Source organism: Pipra filicauda, unplaced genomic scaffold (assembly GCF_003945595.2).
Source record: "Pipra filicauda isolate LSUMZ 115617 unplaced genomic scaffold, ASM394559v2 scaffold238_size1193820_pilon, whole genome shotgun sequence".
In the NCBI taxonomy this organism is placed as follows: Eukaryota; Metazoa; Chordata; class Aves; order Passeriformes; family Pipridae; genus Pipra; species Pipra filicauda.
Window position 1 is genome coordinate 511,674 of NW_024104352.1, and position 22,004 is coordinate 533,677.

Below are 22,004 nucleotides of genomic sequence, written 5' to 3' on the forward strand. Positions count from 1 at the left end.
ACATGAACAAAATAGATTTTTGATCAAGCACTGATACTGTTTGAAATCCAAACCAGCTTCTATTGCTGGAAGGTAGTTGCTAGATAGATAGTAAAAAGCCAGACTTCTCGATAGAAAATCATAGAAATGTTATTTTAAAATAAATAGTTTGAATATGAATGAATAAAAATGAAAGCTTAAATGATGTTGTAGTGCATATAAACTATCAAGCAGTTACTATTGGTTTTATTTATTTATCATAAAACAGTTGCATAGGACTTTATAAAAGGAAATTCGCTTGCAAACATTTTTGACTTATATTTTGAATTATATAACGGAGAGGAAAAAAGATGAGTTTGGAGAAGGACAGATAACAGTGATGGTATAAAACAAATAATGAGTGATCTAGAGCAAGGGCATACTATGGAAAACACTTGATTTGATTGCTAATAAAATAAATTATAGTGGTAATTGGCTAATTTCTTATATTTGTAGAAGAAACACGCTTAAGGAATATTCATATCCACTACTCATGAAGTAAAAATGTGCTGTCCTGTCCCAAAAGTAAAAATTTTCAATCCCAGCTTGTCTTTTCCAGCACTGACCAAAAGCAGGTGCTTGAAGGAGTGTAAAATCAGAAGAAGCATGTGTGGTGCTTCCCTTGGGTACCATCCCACCCTCCAGGCATGTGTGACTCGGAGGCTTCTTGAGACAGGCATGACATTTGATTTGTAGAGCTCAGTGAATTTCCTTTCCACAGTTTTGGACAGGCTCTACTAAAACCCCAATAGTTTTCTAGCATCCTCAGGTTCCCATTGCAGGGAGTTTGGGGCGTCCAAAGATAGTTGTGGCTGGTCGGGAAGGCTTGGCAAAAATAGTAAGGGTGTGGAAGATATAAAAGGTGACAAGGGAGAAGTTGTGGGACAGTCTGACTGTAGCTGAAACAGTTCATGTTGCCCTTGAGGAGAGGACTGGCTTGGGGTGACTCCCAAGAGGGGACAAGCAATGCAGTGGGAGAAGGAATCTAGGTTTACTCTTGTGTTTTATCTTTGTAGTCATGAGGGTGGCCAGCAAGGGATGTGACATTGTACAAGGCAGGAAATGAGGAGTGGTTGGATGAGAGGGTTTATCTTTCTGTATAGACGGAAGTCCAATCTCAGTAAATCTTCAGAATGCAGAGGTAGATGTGACAGAACATGCCCATAACTGAAATCACAGTAAAGCTGATGTACAGTGGTGTGGGTTATTTTTTTTTTAACTTGCACTTGAACAAATTGAGAGTTATCCAGTATACTCTGTGTGTTTACTGAGCAGCACTCATTTTACCAGGACCTTTTAACAATTAGTGATAATCTTGTGGGGCAGGGCCATGTGCAAGTGTTTTGCCTAATTCAGTGTTATTATGCCTGGCTTTAGTGTAGCTTCAGCTAGTCTTGCAGCTTCCACTTTACCTCCTGAAGTTTTACTGGATGAAATACAGCAAGTGTTTGTTTCGAAAAGGGAAAAAATTGTCCTGTACATGAATTTCTAATTGAATGCCAGCTAAAACAAGCTAAATGAAACAACCTTGTTAAATGAAGAATTAATGGACTGAGTGTGATCTGTCTCTGAGAAACTTGAAAAAAAGTCACTGCAGTTTATTATTTTTTCCTGGTGTTTGTTTGCTCAGGCTGGGCGTGTGCTTTCACGGTTTGTGTGAGTTCATTAATGGGTCAGCTTTGGGCACTTCTGCATAACAGAACAGCCATATATGCTGTTTGCTCAGTCTGATGCTAAGTAAAAAGTATGGAAAATAACATTGAATGTTACCTTCTGTTTCTTGCACACAACTTATAATTATGCAGTTATTTTTGGCAAATACAAAATGTCAGAGAAGGAGAGAGAATCACCATTCATTTCAAATGGAAATGATGCATAGGGAGCTTTGTTTTTTGGTAATTTCCGTACTACTTTTGCCATGTGTCAGTAATATCAACCAAAATAATGTCAATAAAACCAGGGCAAATTAATGGAAAAGACAATAAAGTGTAGAATTATGTTTTATCAGTGCATGATCATGTGTATAGTGGCCGAAGACTGTCAGGTTCACATTCAGACACCTCAAATGGTCCTGCTGCTGTTGACTACAGTTTTACTGTGACCCTTCGTGTAAGGACCTGCCTCCCTTCTTTTAATAATGTTTCCATCAATCCTGAAACAGCCTTTCAAAGCCAGATTTTCATCCTCTCTGAAAACCGGCCTCTTACAGTTGCTGCCCTACTTCCCTGCGCAATTTGCATGTTCAGTTTCCCACTTGTGACTATTTATACCTGAGACACTTGCCAAGTGCTGGAGGCTCAGGTTGTGTTTTCAATGTGAGTCTACCCCAGGTCCTTGGAGTTGTTTCTAGCTCACTTTCCCTCATGCATTTCCAGACCTTGGTTGTAGAAGTGCTTTTCTTCTAATGCATCGGTCCATTGTAATCGCGGTCCAGACCTGGGCACTCTTCTGTTTGTCACGTCTGCAGTGAGAAAGATGGTCAAATTTTAGAGGCAGGCCAGGTGCTTAAGTTCAGGTGCATCTTCGAGTTCCTTCTGCAGTGCAGGTACAAGCCTTGTTTTAATTCTGAGAGGGCTTATTGTTTTCCAGGACTAGAGACATGCTTTCAGGGCAGGAGCCATTGAAGCCTCTTTTTTAACCTTTCCTCCTTGTTTTGAATTCCAGCAACCTCTTTTGAGGGGAATGGTCACAATTTGGCAGGACTTGTCAGCAGTTGGATGTATTGGCTTATTAGAGGGAGTACAGGGAATAGTTCACCTCAGTCAGAGGCTGAATAGGTCAAGAAGAGATAACAAGGAATTATGAATAAGAAGCGGAAAAATAGCCAGAGAAAAATTCAGGGTCATAGGTGCCATGCCATTTGTCAGGAAGATAAGAGGAATGACAAAGCAGCTACCCCTTCCCTTCTTCCCAACCTAACTTTAGGTAGCAAAGTGCATTTTCTGTCTATGCCTCAAGTTTAATTTTTAGTCTATAGCATTCCCTGCAGTAGGGGCAGAAGTGTGACTCCAGGTCTTCTTCTGGATCATGCTAAAGGCCATCCTGAGTTTATTCAGTTGTATATGGGTTGTTGTTGGTCATGCAGGCACTGAGCATGGATGTGGTCCCCACCCTTTTCTTATGCCCTGATATCTGTGAAAATTGTTGTGCCTTGACCACAGGATAGATATTAGATATGGATGGATGGAATTACCAGACATGACTGGAATAAACAGAGTGATTAACATGAAAATAGGAAATAAAAATAAGAATATTTTCAAAATAGCATTCAAAATCACATAGTACTGTATGAAAGTTTTTTTGTTTAAAGAATCATAAGATTGACATTTTTACAACTGGGTTTTTGGGTACCATGGTTTCTGTATCTAGTTTTGAATGCTTCAGAGGACTCTGATTTTCAGTGTCAGCTGCTCATCCTGCAGAGATCTATCTTGCATTGTCCCTCAAGATGAACACTTGAAGCAAGAATTCCCCTAAAGCAGACCAAATCCCTCTTAGTCAAGGTCTATTTCTAATTCTGTGTCTGCATCCCACCTTCTTTTGCACATCCTTGTGGTGGTGTTGAACTATAGGACACGCAAAAAAGTATGGATTGTACTGAGATCCCAGGGCTCCATGAATGGGTTGTGTGAATACAGCAGTCAGGTGTGGAGGCACTGTAGAGTATTTCACCTCTTTGGCTTCTAATCCTGCTCTCCTGGTCTACTGATGGGGCGTATGGTAAATATCTCTTAGATTTGTCACTAACTCTGGCATCTCCTCCAGAGTCACAGCAGAAAAGGCAGTGAGCAAGATGACTGGATTTGGCATCTGGAACACCAGTTAGATCACTCTCTTAAATTGCTGGTCCCTGTCTCTGCTGAACAGCCCCTCAACTGAACAGCTTCATCTCCCCCCCGCACGTCTGCTTAACATTCACCTGTGATGCAGACGGATGATAAAGCTCTGATTTTAATTTTAAAAAAGGGAACGTTTCTCTAGTAATGTTCTAGTAACTAACCATATGCCCTAGTTTTTCTTCAAGATCAGGGGTGAGCCCCCACACAGACCCCAAAACACAGGACATTGTGGTGGAGGGGGAAGTTTTTAATTAATTAGGGTTTATATATTATTCATAAAAGCCCTTCCTATCTTAGTAGCTATTTCCAGAACCTAAATGGTTAAAGTAGAAAATGTTAGTAATTTTGCTGCAAATAAATTGATCAGTATGCAAGACGGTTGTCACCGGCTGAATCATGGTCCACAGTTAAGGTAAACAGATCTGTGATGACATTTTCTGAGCAGAATACCAATGCTGCTACATTTCTTCCCAGAGGTTTCTGACTCTTCTATATGCGGATAAAATTTCTCTCCTAGAAGGTTTTGTTCACGGGAGAGAAATAGCATCTTTGTAAGAATCTTCCTTAAAGGTGGGATTTCTTATATTTTGTGATTTATTTGTAATCGTGATTCTGTTGAGAGCATGGAAAGGAATGCTTTTGCTTTTCTGCATATCCTGTCGTACAGTAGATCTTTTTGATGTGGAATCTATTTAAAGTGTCTGGCAATGGAATGCAAGTAAAACAGTATTTAACGGAGTTATCAGGAACAATGAAAACGTTTTATTTTTTATAATCTTTGAGAGTGAGCTCTGTTTTATAATCTCTGTAGTTAACACATAAAAGCAATGACTAAATATACAGCTAGATTTCTAGCATTAGTGTTTCTGTGAAATATTTTTGACTACATGATGGCTTCATATTTTAATTGGCATATTCTGAAGTAAGAGATATGATAAATTTTATTCTTAAATGTCTCTGTGCTAGGCAGAAAATCCCCTTTGCAATTGACTGCAATCAAAACCTTTTAGCTGAGATGCATCCAACTCCCGTATGACTTCAGGGTAATGAAAAATACAGTTTCCAAAGAAGTTCTTGAAATCTGCTTTCTCAGAAGATTTAAAAGAACATTTTAAAATCTCTGTGTATGATGCTGTTGATGGGAGAGGGCACGTTCGTAATTCTGTGTTTAGGCTTAGATCCACATTTACTTGGAGGTGATTGACATCTCAGTCATTCTATGGATTAGTGGCTGGAAATCTGTCGCATTTGTATTGATAAAAGCAGAATCTCCTTCGTTCAGTCAGATGCTGGTATCTGACTTTAATCCCATTTATTACAGTAGATGCTGAAGGATAAAAGAGCCCTGTGGAGAGCATGCTCAGTAATAGCAAACCTGGAACTGGTCGTTAAAGTCAATGTCAGGGATTCAAAGTCTCTTGGAGTTGGCAGAAGCATTTCTCCAGTAGACTTTGGATTTAAACCTGGCCCTGTCCGTGTCTGGTGTTTGTAAGCAAGGGGAGTATAGTTTGGGTGCTTGAGTTGCTGAAAACAGTGTAGTTAATAGGACCTTTTGTAAGATGGGCTTGGAAAGTCTTGTCATGCACGGCGTCTGGTTGTATTTCAAAGCTGCACAACAAGATGCATGGCTGTGATTTCTGGAGAGAAGCAGAGCAGGGACCATCAGCCCCGGAGCTGTGTGGTGCAAACTGTGAAGACATCTGGCCAAAGAGCTGAACTTCTCTGGGGGATGCCTCAGCAGGTCACAACATTTGTGTCAGAGACAAGTTAAGGCTGCATTTCAGGTGGTGGTTCTGGGGTGGGGTTCACGATTTAAAGTTTGGCCTTAAGAGCCACGGTTTAATAGTTCTCTGCCTGAGAAGTCCGGGTTCATCGTGGTGTATTGCACTGTCCAGTAATTCTTGCTGTGACTGTGGTTCTCATGCACTTTCACAGTATCTTTGTGCAGCATTTAGCTTGCTCTTTGTGTTTTGCTTTGTGAAGACACAGTAGCTGTTTCTTGTGCAGATCTGTATAACAGAGTTTGAGATGAACATGGATTTTATTGGGAATAAAACCCTATGTTTTATCCCTGTATTTTTAATGTGCATTTGCAGATTGTTTCTCATTTCAAAAAGATCCCTGATTATTTTGGGGGTGACTTACATGTGGCACTGGAGAAAAGTGTAATATCCAAACTTGGAGTGTTCAACAGTGAAATTAATTCTGGATGGAAATGGGGGGACTAATTCTGCTGCTTTTACATTGAGCACTGACATTGTCCCTGGATTAATGAGGCCCCTCAGAGATCCCCAAGATGAATATAAGTATTAGGGGCAGGATCAGGCTTGCTTCCAGTGGTAAGACAAGAGCTGTAAGGTGTCATCTAACTGGAAGAATTGTGAGTGAAGATCACTGAAGATTGTGAGTGTTGTGTTGGGTTTTGTTTTAATAGCATTTCTGTGTTCTTTGGCAGATCTCTAGGTAACTCTGTAACCTTGAAAATTAAATATTGTATACATTTTTTTTCAGCAAAAAGTAACTTCTATTTGGTGCTAAGGAACATCTTTTAAGTAAAGTTATTCAGAACACTGCCTTGATGCTTGCAGATGATTTTCATGAATGTTCAGCTTGACCTTGTTTTACTTTCTGAGAATTATACCCTTATGCTCATGTTTTAATTTTGGGTAAAGTAAGCAGCACTTGCTTTATTTCTGTTGGAAGAAGGAAGGTCCACTCTTGGAACGTTCAATCTCAAAAAGAGAACATCTTGTTTCATAACTTTTGTTGCGGCTGAAACATTTCTGTGAAGATCAATGTTAACATGTGTCTGGATGTGGGTTTGCTTATATGAACCTGGAAACATGATCTTTACGACTGTTGACCTAGCATGTCCTTATATATATATATATATATAAAAATATATATATATATAAATATAAATATCAATAACCAACTTGACACCCTTCTGCAGTGCTGGCCTTTTATACTAGTTTATGCTCCAGCAGAGTAACTGGGACTGCCCTCAGTTTACGTTGATGTAACTTCACACAATTGCAGGTTACTCTTATGATTTTTTTATGTTGGGTTTTTTTTAGCTCTGTGTCCAATGCACACACTACACCTTTTCTTTGTTCTGTTTATGGTAATAGGCTCCCTGGAATGCCACTCTACTACAGTATTTCTATCTGAGACTCCAATTTATGGGTGTCTTTTTTCGTCTCTCTTGTTTTCTTTCCTGAGCAGGCACAGACAGGTAACTTCTCAGGTGCTTGGTCAAAGAAGCAGCTGATGGTTCCATCAGATTTTGCATCTGGCTCTGCCTTCCCAGGTTGACCCTCATTTCTGAGATAACACGTCAAAGTTTCTACTTTTCTCACCAGCTGTATTTTATAAATGTAAAAATATCATCTTGTCTTTTTTTATATGCTTGTGAATGAGTAGAGATGAAAGTAATTTGAGAAGTAGTTCATATCCATTCCTTGGTCTCCTCAGTTCTTTCAGCCTTCAGCAGAGAACTGGTCCTTTTGTGAGCCAAGTTTTTACAACCAGAATCCATTGCTTACGTTTCTGCGCAACCACCCAACTTCGATAGGGCTTCCAACACCCTTCCAACACCAGCACAATGACCTTGGTTTCATTCTCCCAGGACTGTGAAGATGTACGTGAAGGCTATTTGGTGTAAAGAAGTTACTTTTGGTATTGCACTGTTTTCGATGGCCATTCTATAGAATCAAGATACTTATATAGTAACTCTTTGGCTTATACCCTTTTACACCAATGGTCTTTTTTTTGCAGAATGTTTTATTTCAGGTGTTTTTGGACAGTGACATAACTGAGCCTCTGGTTTGGTAGTTTGGCCATTCCTTTAACCTTTTATTTTTCTTTTTCCTTATACACAGTTTCTGTTTGTCCTTCCTACTTGAAACCTGCTAGCTACCCTTGTCTCTTTTATCTTCATACATGAAAGGCTGAATGTAAGAGCAGAAAAGCAACTCATTCTGCCTATCCACAACCACTCAAACTGCAGAATGATCAAAATGTATCTGTCTGGGTCTCCCCAAGTTGACAGTGGTGAGAACAAGTGCCCTATAGAAAGAGGTTTGCTCAACCTGTTTGGATGTACCACCAAGCATGGGATGCATATGGGAGTGCAAGGGGTCTTTGTTTCCTTTTTAGTGATGTGTAAAGTTGCCTTAAATAGTTAACTTTGGCTTTTGGACTTTTAAGAGTAGATTAATCCAGCCTGTTTTTTCATCATCTTTGTTTTAGATTGAGGAAGATGAGGTTACAAGAATTTCTCATCACAGTAACAAAAACGATATTGTTTTTACTCTCTAAAAATACTGCTCAGAGATGATTGAAATTGTTTTACAACTACTACTTTAAAAAAATCTGATCTCCTTGATGATCTATACTGAAATGTGTTTCTGAGTGACAGGGACGCTTTGTAGGTAGATTTATTATGGTTTTTACCATCTGCTTTAATAAATGAGCGAGCAGAGCATTTCAAAATGGCCTTCAGTTCTGTCCATGAAATGTGAGTTTGAATGTTCTGAATGAATTATGGGCATTAGACTGCTAGGGGTACTTATTCTGGAAATACTGATTTACTGTTGTTTGGATGCTCATGCTTTTATTTGTATGGAAATATGCTAATGTACATTAATGTTGTGTTTCCAGATAGCTGCAGCTTTAGCCACAGTGGGACTTTCTGTGGTGTGGGGTTGTAGGCAGAGATCTCATTGTTTGGCCTTGTAGACTTTGTTAAAAAATATTGCTCTGTTGCTTTTTAGTTGAAGAGGAGTTAATAAAAGTAAATGTACTAGAAGAAATTCATGAAATCAGTGAACAGATGAAATGTTATTATTTGAAATGCATAATATTGCATAATGGATGTATATAAAGTATGGCAGAGATGGAAGTGCTCTCCAGACATAATGAAAGAACATGGATTCCTGTTTCCATAATTGAAGGTATTTTGTACTTATCTGTTGGGAAAAAAACCCAGGATTTTTTAACAGATTTGCTTTCCATTAGTAATTATATTTAGCTATAACTCCAGATAACTTGCCAAGATTTTTTTAAAAAGAAAAGTTGGAAGGAAGATGCATTTTCTTTCAAGATAATTAAATGTTTTGACTGTAGATTTTACCTCCAGAGTGAATAAAGTATATCTGCATTTAAAAGTTATAATTGCTCATATAGTTTATAAGAGTTACATAGAGGAAAAACATGCTTAATCCATGGGATAGAAGGAAAAATTATGTTAGGAAAATATGTTATATTCTACTTTTCTTTTTTGAAGTGTTATTAATAGGTTTTATAAATACTTGCATCAGTGGTATGAAAACCATTGCATAAGGTGAACTCTTGCTGTTTCTCGGATCAAAGTTTAGAGGTTTGAGGAGCCCATTGTCTTGTGGCTATACCTTGAGCACTGGCAGAGGGATGAATATCAGCCTGGATTTTGGGCTCGGTTCTGCTCTGCAGGACACCACACAGAAGTGCAGGAAACCTTCAAGCTCTGCTAAGTTCAGTCTGGTCCTCTAATGCCTTCAGAGCATAAATAATAAAAATCAGTGTCATCTGATAATTCATCTCTAAACTCTTGACCTCTCTGGCAAACTGAGAAGGTGGATTTTTTTTTATTTTTCTTGAGACCCTGGTACCACAATCCACAGTTTCATTTGTCTTGGGAATTCAGCTCTGCACTTCTGTACAGGGCACTTTAACTGTTGCAGAAAGGTTGTTGGCCTTTATCTGACAGCCCCTTGGAGACATAAAATGAGAACCATTAGGTCACTTGAAATACAGAGGTACCTACCTGTGATTGTCTCCCAGGCACTGGTAATGGCTATTGACACAACTGGGCTTCTTGTAAGGGAGCTGTAAATCTGCTGGGTTTTGGTAGGAGAGCTTTATTTTTCCTTTAGAAATAAAATGAAAAACTTCCTCTGTTTATTTTGGAAAGGGCCTTTGTCTAATGTTGTCACCATGGGTTTCTCCTTGAAGGTAATGGATTAAAGGATTTCCCCCACCTCTTTCCCTACCTCTGCTTTACAGAAATGGCATCAGATATTCCTGGCTCGGTGGCCTTGCCAGTGGCTCCAATGGCAAGTGGACAAGTGAGGATGGCAGGATCCATGCCTTCCAGAGGGGGAAAGCGTCGCTCTGGGTAAGCCATTTCTTTTTTTTTTTTTTTTTTTTTTTTGAGGTCTGGAACTGGAAATTACTGGTATTGTAAAACTCAAAATGTACCTGTATGTATGTGTACATTTAGTATGTAATGTTTTATGTATCTAAATTACATTATGACATTAGTCACTGACGTGTTGTTTTTCTCTTCAATATATCTACTCCTTCTGCAAGATCAAACGTGCTGCTGTGTGGCTTCTTGTTTTGCTTGTTTCAAAAGACTTCCATGTTTGGCAAAGCATCCAGAAATGGAGCTTGGATCCTGTGACTGTCGTAAATGTAATGAATGCATATTGCCTACATCTGCTTAATCCCAAAATGATTTATCATGTGAATAAAAGCAGCAAGTTTGCACATGCAGACTTATCCAACTTCACCTGAGGGTTGCACTTGGAGTCTCTTAAATGGAGGCCTGTTTAAAGATGTTTTCTTTATAGTTCCAGGTACAGAAATACCATGAACAGTCCTCCTTCACAAATCGTGGATTATGATATTCTGGGTCTCTCTGGAAGTGCAGCAGTCTGCTGCTGGGAGAAGGGCCTGAAGCAAATTCAGCCCTTACACAAGTGTGGGGGCTCTGCTAAAGAAGAAGGAGAAACCAGGGAACTTCAGAGGTTGATGTGGTACAGGGATGGTTTTTCCACATCAGACTGCTCTGTGGCAACTCACAGTAATCCTCTGTGTTAGAAGAAAAGTGTAGCAAGAGCTTCAGAAGAGTAGAAAATTCTTCTCTAGTATTACAGTAAACCCCTGTTTTTATCAGTGGTTGATCACATATAATAATGGTCTTTAGGTGATGCGTTCTCAGAGATACCTGATCTGAGACTGCCTTCAAAAGAGATTGATTTGGTCCTGAATAAGACAATGGTAGGGCTTAACAGGGTTGATAGTGGGAGTAAAACCTTCAATGAGGGGCACCTAAGGAAAAGACATTATTCCTTGTGAGGCTGCTCTAGGGATTGTTTGCCAAGGTACATTGCCAGTTTTAGGTGTCTGCTCAAGTAACAGTGCTGGACTCTCAATCTTGGAGTGAATTAACAAGGGAGAAGGTGGTCTGTGCCTCCAAAGGGGAGTTAAGTTGGTGTGACATGAACACTCCGGCTGTTGTTCCGAGGCAGATTCCTTTGAACAGAACAATCTGGAGATCTGCTCACACTGAGTGTCCTTCCTTTGCTGAGCTAGCTGTATGAAACTGGTCTGAGAGACTTCTGAAATCTGTCTTTTGACAGGCATCACATTTTTATTTTCAAGCTGCTGAATGAAAAAACCTTTTTAAACTTGCACTCAAAAGAGAAAACAAAGCATTAACATATTTTCATTGCTACCTAACATAGATAAGCTTTTGTGCTTTTGAGTTGCAGGATATTTGATCTCGTTTTTGATCATAAACCATGTCAACTGTGAGTACCAGTTTGCAATTTACTGTTGCCAAGGGTTGGTGCTGCTGACTGTGAAATATTCTGATTATATTAAGTACTGACTTGATATTAATTAAAATGCTTTAACTGTTGTGTTTTAAGTATTGTCATCTATTTGCAAGAAGGTGGAGTGAGGGGAGGGTGAGAGGAACATAAAATCAAATTATTTTAAATGTATTTAACATGAAAATTCAGTGAGTCAGTATAGATTTGCTTTTATACCCAGATGGTGGTATTTCATTTGTGCACCACAGCTCTGAACTAATAGCCCTTCTCCAACCCTGAGCTGAGGGTGCATATTTTTTTTTTTTTTTATGCTCAGTATGTGTGTATTCAGACCTTGAGGGAAAGAATGCCTGCTGTGTCTGATTCCTCCAAGCCTGTCTTTGAACAAAGTTGCAACTAACACTTGGTCCTTTCATTACTGTCCTGGCGATACATCTTTGTACACCTAAATCCTTGGGCATTTTAGAAATGAATGCTTTGTGTCAGACATAAAGGAATGGAGCTGGTGTACACAGCCAGCTTTCCCAGTTTGGGTTATCTCTGAAAATTGTTTCTTTTCTCATAATTGCTGAGGCAAGCTGGCAGAATAATTGCTGTATGGACTTGAATGTAGATTAGTTTAAACTCATTGGCTACCCAGAAGGTTTCTCTGCTGTGTAGGCATTTGGCTTCATTGACAGCTTGGAAAAATATTTTTCCTTTCTATAAATTACACCAACTGCTTTATGGAAAAGAGTGACAGCATAAGATAATGCATTGCAGTGGTCAATGACTACCTTAGACTAATGCACCCTCAGTTCTTTATTTAATGTGTTTTTAATTTAGGCTTTGCTGTGTTAGAGAATAAGGGGCTCTTTCACCTTCCTGGCTTGTCTGTACTTGGGCAGGGAGGGTTTGGGGTTTTTCTGATTATTTGGTTTCAGTTGCATTGGTTTTGTTCTGGTCTTTTCTTTGACCCAGAACTATTAAGATCTGGGGAGGAAGAGACCTCATCCCACCATTGTACCCCCACAATATTTTACTGAACAAAAGGCTGTAGTACAGATCCCCATCTGCCTCTCAGCTGCGTCTGCTCCTGACCATTCCTGCCTGTCCCCTTCCTACACTGTATAATCATGGCAAGCATTTTTTGACATTTCCTGGGAATTTTACATAGTAATTTTGTTGTAGTCTTGAAATTCTCTCCCATCTCAATTTTTTAACCTGTGCAGGTCTACCTTGTTGTAGAGTTTTAGGGGGGTTTTGTATGAAAATAATTGAGAATAATTAAATTTTTAACAATATTTTTATCACTGTATTTATGGTACCCACACATCTTTTAAGGAAAATACATTTTAATAAGTACCTCATACATCAGACCTTTTCGCGATTGATGTGAACAGTATGAAAGAGGAAAACAAGATTTATGCTGTCTCTTCAAAACAAGAGAGCATAGTGCAGCTCTTTTTAAAGCCTCTTTTTAATGGGAATTTTAAATGAAGATAAAAGATAGTCTTTCTGAATCTTCTGAAATGATGTCATTTGTCTTCTGGGAGGCTGCTTCTACTGTTTTGCTAATGTGCGGTATATTCTATCTAAACAGAAGATCTTATCTGTCAGGGTATGAGGAGGTTGATGGAATATTATTTTTACGTGTTCTGCTGTGTTCTGCTAAAGGTTACAACTGATTCACTGTCTTCCCCTCTGCCTCACTGTAAAGCAGACACGGTGGATCAAGCAGGACATTGGAATCAATGACTTTATACCTGAGATTTTTTTTTTTAATGTTTCAAAAGGGTTTTTTCATTTTGCACAGGGAAATGTGAAATTAGGAAATGTGTTTATTAACAAAGATGGGACAAAGATACATTTTGCTGTTGCATTTTTACAAGTATTGATAATTTTAATGAACTTTATGTTCAATACCTGGATTTTTTTATAATATTGCGTTTGGGATAAAGTCAAGGGGTTTGGGTAGTTTAACAGAACAAAGGCATTATTTAAAGATTTAGGGTACAGACTGATAGTGCACCCTAAGCACTCAGGTTATGCCATAATGAGCCCACTGTCGATGTGGGAGTTGTTACCTATGGTATTAACCCATGTAAGGTGAGAAGCTGATATCCAACCATCTTGATAAGTAGGTGTGTTAGTCCCCCTTACTCCTTCAGAGGTGGGGACACAGCGTGGGCAGCAGGATCAAGCCTTTAACTGTCATCAGCTTCTCTGTAATTCTCTGCATTGTATTCCAGAAATCATAAACTAGACTAAATGCAGTAGAGCTAATTTTTGATTTTGGGGGAAAATCCACTCAGCTGGAGTATTTGGCTGGAAGCTAAGAAAATCATAGAATCATATCTACCAAAGCATGAGATCTCAGTGTACTGGAGAGGAAGGAAAAGAGTTACAAAAGTCATCTGTCCCATATTAAAGCAGTGTCTCATAAAATCCCTGAAGAAAGGCTTTTCCTCATAGGTGTATATTTCTTCTGCAGCCCTTTCCCTCCTGGTTTGACACTGGAGGTTTCTCTCAGTTGTGTTTCAGTGAAGGACCTGCCAGATGTGATGCTTTTGTGAGAGATTTTGGGTGGTGCCAGCCCAGTGCTGGTCTGATGTGCCCTCCACTTATGGACCAGCAGTTCTCCTGTAACTTTGACTTTCACATTTTCAGTGTGGGTAGAAACACTACAATTAGAATAACTCAGAAGTTTGTTCTGGAATGTCACCTGCAGGCACATTATTATATGTGGGGAAGAAGCAGGTAGGTAAGAGGAGACCTTTGGCTAGGCAATAATATGTAAATGTTAAATTGCTGGGAGTATTGTCTGTGGTAAAAGGGGAATTCAGGCTGCTGGTGTCAGCACTGAAGGCCACATTTGGGGTGACAGCAGCAGCTGGGTCCTGGCTTAGCTGCAGCCCCATGACATGGGTGAGGGCACTGGCCACTGGAGGTCGGTGGTGTTCTGCACAAGGCAGCTGAAAGGTCACAGACTTCGGGACTGGATTTGGTGGTAATTAAGTGAGCAAAGATGTAATTTATAATGAAAATGATGATTGCATCAAAGTTAAGCAAGTTATATACACAGCTTTTCTTACGACTCTTTGGGGAAAATGGTTTTCCCTCTGCTTCCTTCAGAAATGAATAATCACTATAACCATCTGGAAAATATTATTGTGACTTTCCTAATATTGTGTCCAATTCCTGTGCTGATTTGCTGCCCTTGTCCCAGTTGTATGGAGGTTGCTGTGACTTGGACACATCTTTTATGGGCCAGTCTGTCTTGGTTATCAGAGTTAGGAAGTGAGGCAATACTGCTTAACTGGCACTTCTGTATGCTGATGTAGTTCTAGAGAGTGTTTTTACATCATTGTTACCACACCCTAAACATAGAAATCTCAACTTGTAATTGGTAGGAATTCTTTTAATACTGAGATAAATGTCATTGTCACTTTGCAGGGATTTTGCCTTTAATAGGACTTACATGTGTTGTTAATATGAAGAGTGTTACATATGTAATCTGTAATTGTATGAAGTTTTATTACAATGAAATGTTAGAAAGCCTAGGGTGTCAAAGAAATCTGACAAAGTTGTTTGCAAAACAGATCTATGATTTTCTATCTACACAAATTAAAGTGACTAATCAAGATCTGTATATCATACTAATGTATTATCTTATTAAAATAAATACACTAATACAATAATTGTATGTGGTAATTTTATATTGGCTTGGTTCTTACTCTAAATTAGTGGCAGAGTCACCGCCTTGTGATTGGGATATATATATTTGTCCATCTCCTTTTAAAGTATAAAAATGTATAAAATGCTTTGGAAATTATTCTATTGCTTAGCTTTGTAGTGGCTTAATATCAGTGGGAAGGAGACAATCACACTGCCTAACATAGGAAACTAATTTAGATGTCTACTTTAGGAAGTTAATCTTCCCAGTCATTCTGTGTGAGAAGTGAAGAAAGAGGTTCCTGCATTTTGTGGCTCCTTGGAGAAGCCAAACTGGAGGGCTGGGATTTGGCCCAAGGAAGAGCTCATCTCTTCTGCTGACTTAAGAAGGAGGTCTGGGACATAAGTCAGCTAATGAGCTGCTTCTAGGTCTGGAGAATATGAGCAAGACTGGAATCTGCAGTCGTTAACATCTCTAGTCAAAACACAAACCAAACAAGTTTGAGAACCACTGGCTTGAATGTTCATGGCCCCATTGCCTGTGTCTTGATTACTGATTTGGAAATCTTGCTTTCACAGAATGGACTTCGATGATGAAGATGGGGAGGGGCCCAGCAAATTTTCAAGGTGAGCATTTACGAAGAGTCAGCCAAATCACTGACTTCTCTCAGTGAAGAAAGACAGCTGTCTCACTACTGATGTTTTAAAGTCAATATGAATATAGCTGAAGAACTTGCCAGCAACTTGACCCAAATTCTAGTTACTGTTTTTATCAGCTTCCTCTGCAAATTAGGCATCTCGATAGAAATCTGCCTAATGTAGTTATTGGTTTATAAAGCTGACAGTGTGTGTGTCATAATTTCACTCTGCAGCTATGTCAAATGAAAAAAATTGTGATTTTTAGCTTATTATTTCAAATGCTGTAGATGTACTTTGGTTATTTGATATTGCTGAAGTTGTCTTTCTGCCACTGAAAATGGAATTTTATTTCTAATTTATTTCAGATGTTAACTGCTTGTTAAGACAATTTGACAGATCCTAGAGGTGGATTGAGTTTTTTTAAGATTAGTGAGCTTTACATAATGTACCATTAGGCGTAACTGAATAGTAAAAATTGACAAAATAAATGTTAATTAACGTGGAATATTCTAAGCTAGAAATAAACAGTAAAGCATCATTGTCATTTTCTCACTTTTCCTTTTCATTTCTGGTCACACTGTTTGCGTTTTTTCATCAGAAACCAAGCAGCTGCAGTAAGGGGTGTAGACACTTTGAGGCTTGTAGGTAACTGCTGATTATCCAAATTGTAATTGCAGCTCTCTAGCAGCAGCCATGTTGAAACACAGCTGTCACCGTAGGGTTTAACAGATCTTCCTAGTCAGTCTGAAAGATAAGTGTGCTGAAGATATGCTGTAACACTCTATCAGAATTTACTGGACAAGACCAGCAGCACCCCTGTTGAGCTGATGTCATCTACAGAAAGGCTACTCCAGTCCTTGCTGTTAAAACTGGTGATCTGAGGGCTTACTCCTAATATTTGCTAGAAGATACATGTTAAGGGAACAAGATTTTTGATGAATAGGACCTGATTCATGCCTGCATAAGCATCAGGGTTTCTAGGCACACTGGTGCACATGTGTTGGTCTTTCTCCATTCTGGCTTCAGCTTTTCAAAGTTTGCTGGTGGGTTGAGCCAATAGTTCCATTAGTTTTATTGGAGAGGTATGCTGTGATGTGCTTAGACTCAGTTGATTTTAGATGTCAGATCAAAATCTGGTATTCAAATCTGAAAAGCTGTACAGACCTCAGATTATCTCTTTTTAGAGAGTACAGAAAAACAGTGCAGAGACAACCCACAGCTATGTTCAGACATCCTCTTCTAGCTGTGCTCTCTCTCTCTTTATGACTTTTCCCTTCTCCAGGGTGCTCACATGACTGATTCCTAGTTTATCTCAGTCAAAACTATTTGGTTAGCAAAGAACTGCTGTTTAAATGTTTAAGCTAACCCAGCTGGCTTTGACTGAAGTGCCTGAAGGAGCATGTGTGCAGAAAGGTCAGCTGGGAGACTGGAAATAAAAAAGCAGTAGTTGGAGGCAATAACATCTTCAGCCCAGTCAGGCAGAGAAGGATGAGTAGAAAAGCCCCAGGCTTGTGGGAGCACAGGAGTAGTGGTGTAGTACAGTACTCCACGTGAGTTAACACACTTTGCTTCTCAGGGACTGCCAGGTCAGCTCAGGTATCTCTGCATGGCATCTCATCCTCACAGGAGCCGTCTGCATGTGCTTCCCACATGGTGGCATGTGGCCATTCCTCATGGAATCTGTCTTTTTGTTTGAAATTTTTAGTCTCGGTCTGTTCTCTGGGCACAGAGGGGAATAAAGTGGCATTTTCACTTGAATGTTTTGAGGGTGCTGGTGTTAAACACAACAAAAAGACAGCTCAAGTCTTGCTTAAGCTTTGTCTTCAGTGTTTGAGTCTTAATGAGGAAGGAAAATATGAAACTTCATTAGGAACTTAGTTTTAATTCAAGAAAAAAGAAAAAGTTCATTATTAGTTTTTTAGAAGAGAAAAACATGCTTATTTTGTATTATTTTGTTAGCTAATACATGAGACCTTCATATGCTGTCTGTTGTAATAAATTACATTATTTTGGAAAGGTGTAATTCTAATAAAAAATCTCACTTAAATATTCTTGAGCAGTAATACCCTTACTTTTAGAAAAGACATTACCTTATTTTTGTATTTTCCAAAACCTACATTTTCTGTTTTGGAACAAGCAATTTGGTTTCTCCAAAAGTAAGAGCTTTTTCAAACAGATGTGTCTTTTTGTAACTGTGCTAGCAAAATCTAATTTCAAATTATTGGAATGTTTTTTAGGAAAGGGAAAGAGGAGCAGCATGTAATTTTTTGCTGAAATGTCACACTACTGCCTGTCTTTGGGACAATGGTTCAGAAACAGTGAAGCTTTGGTCTCACAGGACAAAAGTCCCATTGGTTTGGATTTCCTTCATAAAAGTGCTGCCAATACACTGCACATACCTGGCTGGGCATCCAACTTCTGTTGATTTGTGTAGGAACAAAGTACCTGTTTACTTCTAGGGATTTAAGCCAGTTTAAAATTTCACTTCTATTTACCGAGCAGTTTCACCTGCCTGCTTGACTTTTGCTGGTCTCCACAACAGCCAGTGCAGTGTCTGTACCTCCAAAACTTTTTTCTGAAGGCGTCCTTACATAACACATTGCACTTCAGCCGAGTCTCTGCCCTCCCATGTTATCTGTAGACCATCAGTGCCCTCTGCTGAATGGAGTGAGCTGTGGTTGCAAGCTGGAACAGAGACAGCTCGTTCACTTCCAACGCAGCAGTGAATATTTCATGGGCTGCTGTCGATAAAAGCTCACTGGTGTTTTCTGTAATGGTGCTGGTTGTCGAGTTTCCCAAGCAATCAGTGTATGTCAAAGTGTTTGCATAAATCCACTGAAACATGTCTTCTACTTTTTTAAATATACAAGTGAAGCTTTTTAGTCGGCATGGCTTAGAAGTATCATCAGGCTCTGTGTTTTCTTTGCTGTGTCATTCTCATTCCCTTGCTTTTCTTGCTGTTATTTGTAATAGTTTGCAGTTGTGCACCTCTTTGCTTTCTACTGTGTGTTGACTATAATGCAACGTGTGACCCTTGTTGACTGACGTACTATCTCTTGTTTCTAGGTATGATGGTGATCAAATCTCTGGTGATAAGGAAAAGTTTGCAAGGTAGGCGTGTCCTGTAGAGCTTTTCTGCTGAGAGAAAAGAGGGGGATGTTCGTGTCCAAAAATGTCAGTACGTGTGCCTTAGCTTAGAGAGCTGGTTATTTTGTTTTAGATGGGACGATGATCAAAGGCCTACTGACACAGGTAGGAAAAAGGGAAGTCAAATACCGTTTGCCCCCATTTTTGCTTTATATGATGCCATTCTGACTGATCAAAAGTCAGAATGGATGGCGGATGCTAAAGTGCTTGAAATCAGAAATACAAACCCTAAGTGGTTTTGAATCAGCTCCCCGGTATCCCAGAATTTAACGTCCTTCCAGAATTTCCATATAAAAACAAGGGTAGAAATGACAGAATTAGGACATCATTCTGTATACATGTTTATGAATGCCAGGGTTCCTAGGACACACACTTTCAGAAGAGGACCACATCTCCTCTTTTTCTTTTAAGGATTTAAATTTTAACAAGTTTCAGGAAAGTGTCAGGGTTTTTGTTTGCTTGAACATTTTCACGGCCAGTAGATTAACATGCTATTACTTTTAGCTTTTATGATCATAAATGAAATGGACTGTTGGGATATTCTTTTCTTCTCGTGAAGTTTTGCAGTCTCTGTTTACTCTGCATAATGGTTGTTTTTATAGTTCAGGAGTATTAAAATACTTTAGTGGCAAGACAATGTCATATGTATTTATAAATGTAAAATGTATGTTGAATATGTCTGTTCTTTGTCTCTCTTTCTTGATCATCGCTTCTGTGAAAATGCTGAACTTAGAGCAAGCTTTCATCATGTAAAATGCTTTTTTTCTTCCCCTTGTCCACATTTACCTGCATGTATAAGCTGACATGTACACAGGTGTGCTGTATGTACGTGTGCACTGTCACACAAGCTTCTCTGCTCATGTGTGTGTACATGATCCAACTTCCACATCTGTGCAGACCCACACAAAGGCTATTTATCAGCCAGGTGAAATGAAAGGTTCACAATTACAGTGTAATAGATAGTAGGCAGGCTTGGCTGTGATTTACTGAGCAGCCAGGGGCTGTCATTGCAGGCACCTACAACTGGGTTTCCTGCTGAGTATCAGACAGTAAGCACAGGCATCAATAGGAGTGATAACTCTGCATGTAGCTCCAACAAGGGGTATTTCTGGAGACAGTGCCTCATGCATGTAACACCTGTATGCAGGGGCAGGATATGCATTGTAAAGCAGGCCAAGCCCATGCATTCCTCTGTTTCAGAAAGCAGCATACAGCAACTCAGATTATTTCCTGCATTTTAAGAAAAGGCTTCATTCTTCAAAGAAGCCAAAAAGTGTGCCAAGCCTATCTTCTGCTTTCATGATCAGTCTTCATAGCAGTCAGCTCTAAAGAACGTTCCAGTTTCTTTTAATGTTGTGTTATCACATCAGTCAGTGCTGGTGGACTCTCCAAGCGATCACCTCTCACGTCTTGTTGGATCAGCCAGCGATCCCACAAGAATATGCCATGCTCAGCTCATTGAAATGAGTGGAAGATGCTGCTTTGACAACTGAAGCATCATCTACCTGTTGTGTACTTGTATTTAGCTGCCACCTGACAGGTACAGTATAAGAAGAATAAGTGCAAGGCACTGAAGCATTCTAGGTCCACTTGGACCATTTCAGATATATTGGTGTGATTCCTTAATAGTGATCAAACTGTGGTGATTTCCAGAAGGGGAAAACTGAACTCCCAGGTCTTTGTTTCTGAAAGATTTTGGTGGCTGTCCATTTTGAGAATTCTCAAATTTGACTCACCACCTCAGTCATATGTTTCCTCTAAAGGATGAAAACATTGGAGCTCAGCCCAATCTGGGCAGCATCAAGTACTGTCATTGTTATTTCCCTGCTGTGCTAGATTGTTTTTGAGCATAAATTCCAGTCTATGTCTGACAAGCCAGATGTTTACTTGCTGTCTTTCATGCTCATTTTATTTATTTATTGGGATTTTTTTTGTGTGTACTGTTATACCATATATAGTCCCAGTGCTGCAGTCTGATCCTGCAGTCATGTAGTTACTCCCTGCAGGGATGTGGGATGTTCCAAAGAGTATTTCAGGACTAGAGATCTGTGTATCATTGAATGGGTTTTTTTTTGTAAGTCAGCACTGATGCTGCTGACCTGATCCAGCTATTAGTGAGAGGTTTCCTCTAAAAGACACCTTTTATAAGCAAATCCAACATCTTGAGCTAGGACTGGAAGCTGAGAGATGCATCTCAGCAAATTTGGGAGTTTGGCTGATGTCAGTTCCTCGTATCTTTCTACTTCATTTTTGTCCTTAAGCCAAAGGAGATTAAGCTGGTTAAGAGATTAAGGTCACAAGCCGATAATTAGAAATATGGGTTCTTTTCACAGCTATGAACAAATCATATTTGTCTGTCTGTGGCCTGGATTTTCTGCCTGTAAACTGGGGGGATAATAGTGGTTTGCTTTGTAAAGGACTTTGCTCTCCTGGGGTTCAATCAGCAAAAGAAGTGCAAAGTATCGTGATTAGTTACCTCCAATTTGAATTCTTACACTGCTCATGTCTCTTTTCTGTTGGTTTGGTGTTTCTTTAAATGTTCAGGGAGAATCATAGTGAAATCGAGAGGCGCAGGAGAAATAAGATGACCCAGTACATCACGGAGCTGTCTGATATGGTGCCCACCTGTAGCGCCTTGGCTCGTAAGCCCGACAAGCTGACAATTCTTCGGATGGCTGTTTCACACATGAAATCAATGAGGGGCACTGGAAACAAATCTACTGATGGAGCTTACAAACCTTCATTTCTTACAGAACAGGTAGAATTTCAACAAATGTCTGTCTTCTCTGGTGTGAATACAGTCAGTTTTTTGTGACCGTTTGGACTTGATCTTAACTCTATGACAGATCTTCCTCTTTGAAGAAGCAAATTGGCGTTCTTACTGTTGAGGTCTGTCTGAAAAACAAGGCACTTGCTGCCTCTCAGAAAGGAATTTTCACCGCCAGGTCTGAGTTCTTCCCATCCTAACAAAGATTCTCTAAAATAATTTAAAAATGAGTCTGGAAAGACCTGTCTGTCCCTCTGGGGGTTAGAGGAAGGTTAAAAACATTGTTTAGTCTTAACAGTGAAATTCCCAGCAGCTGAACTGGGCAGAGATGAATCCCAT

The 22,004-nt window shown here is 39.4% G+C and overlaps 1 protein-coding gene across 4 annotated transcripts in view; it reads left to right on the forward strand.

Annotated features, from left to right (window-relative positions):
- Positions 1-22,004, forward strand: part of ARNT2 (aryl hydrocarbon receptor nuclear translocator 2) — a 97,211-nt gene that overhangs the window by 14,652 nt on the left and 60,555 nt on the right. For 2 of the 4 annotated variants that reach the window (XM_027746167.2, XM_027746166.2), the window contains exons 2-5: positions 9,903-10,014; positions 15,692-15,739; positions 18,818-18,862; positions 21,443-21,656. In XM_027746167.2, the coding sequence (XP_027601968.1) occupies positions 9,903-10,014; positions 15,692-15,739; positions 18,818-18,862; positions 21,443-21,656 (419 nt within the window). Of the gene's footprint in view, positions 1-4,322; positions 4,428-9,902; positions 10,015-15,691; positions 15,740-18,817; positions 18,863-21,442; positions 21,657-22,004 lie in introns of those variants that run through there. The other 2 variants (XM_027746169.2, XM_027746170.2) reach the window with 2 other exon arrangements.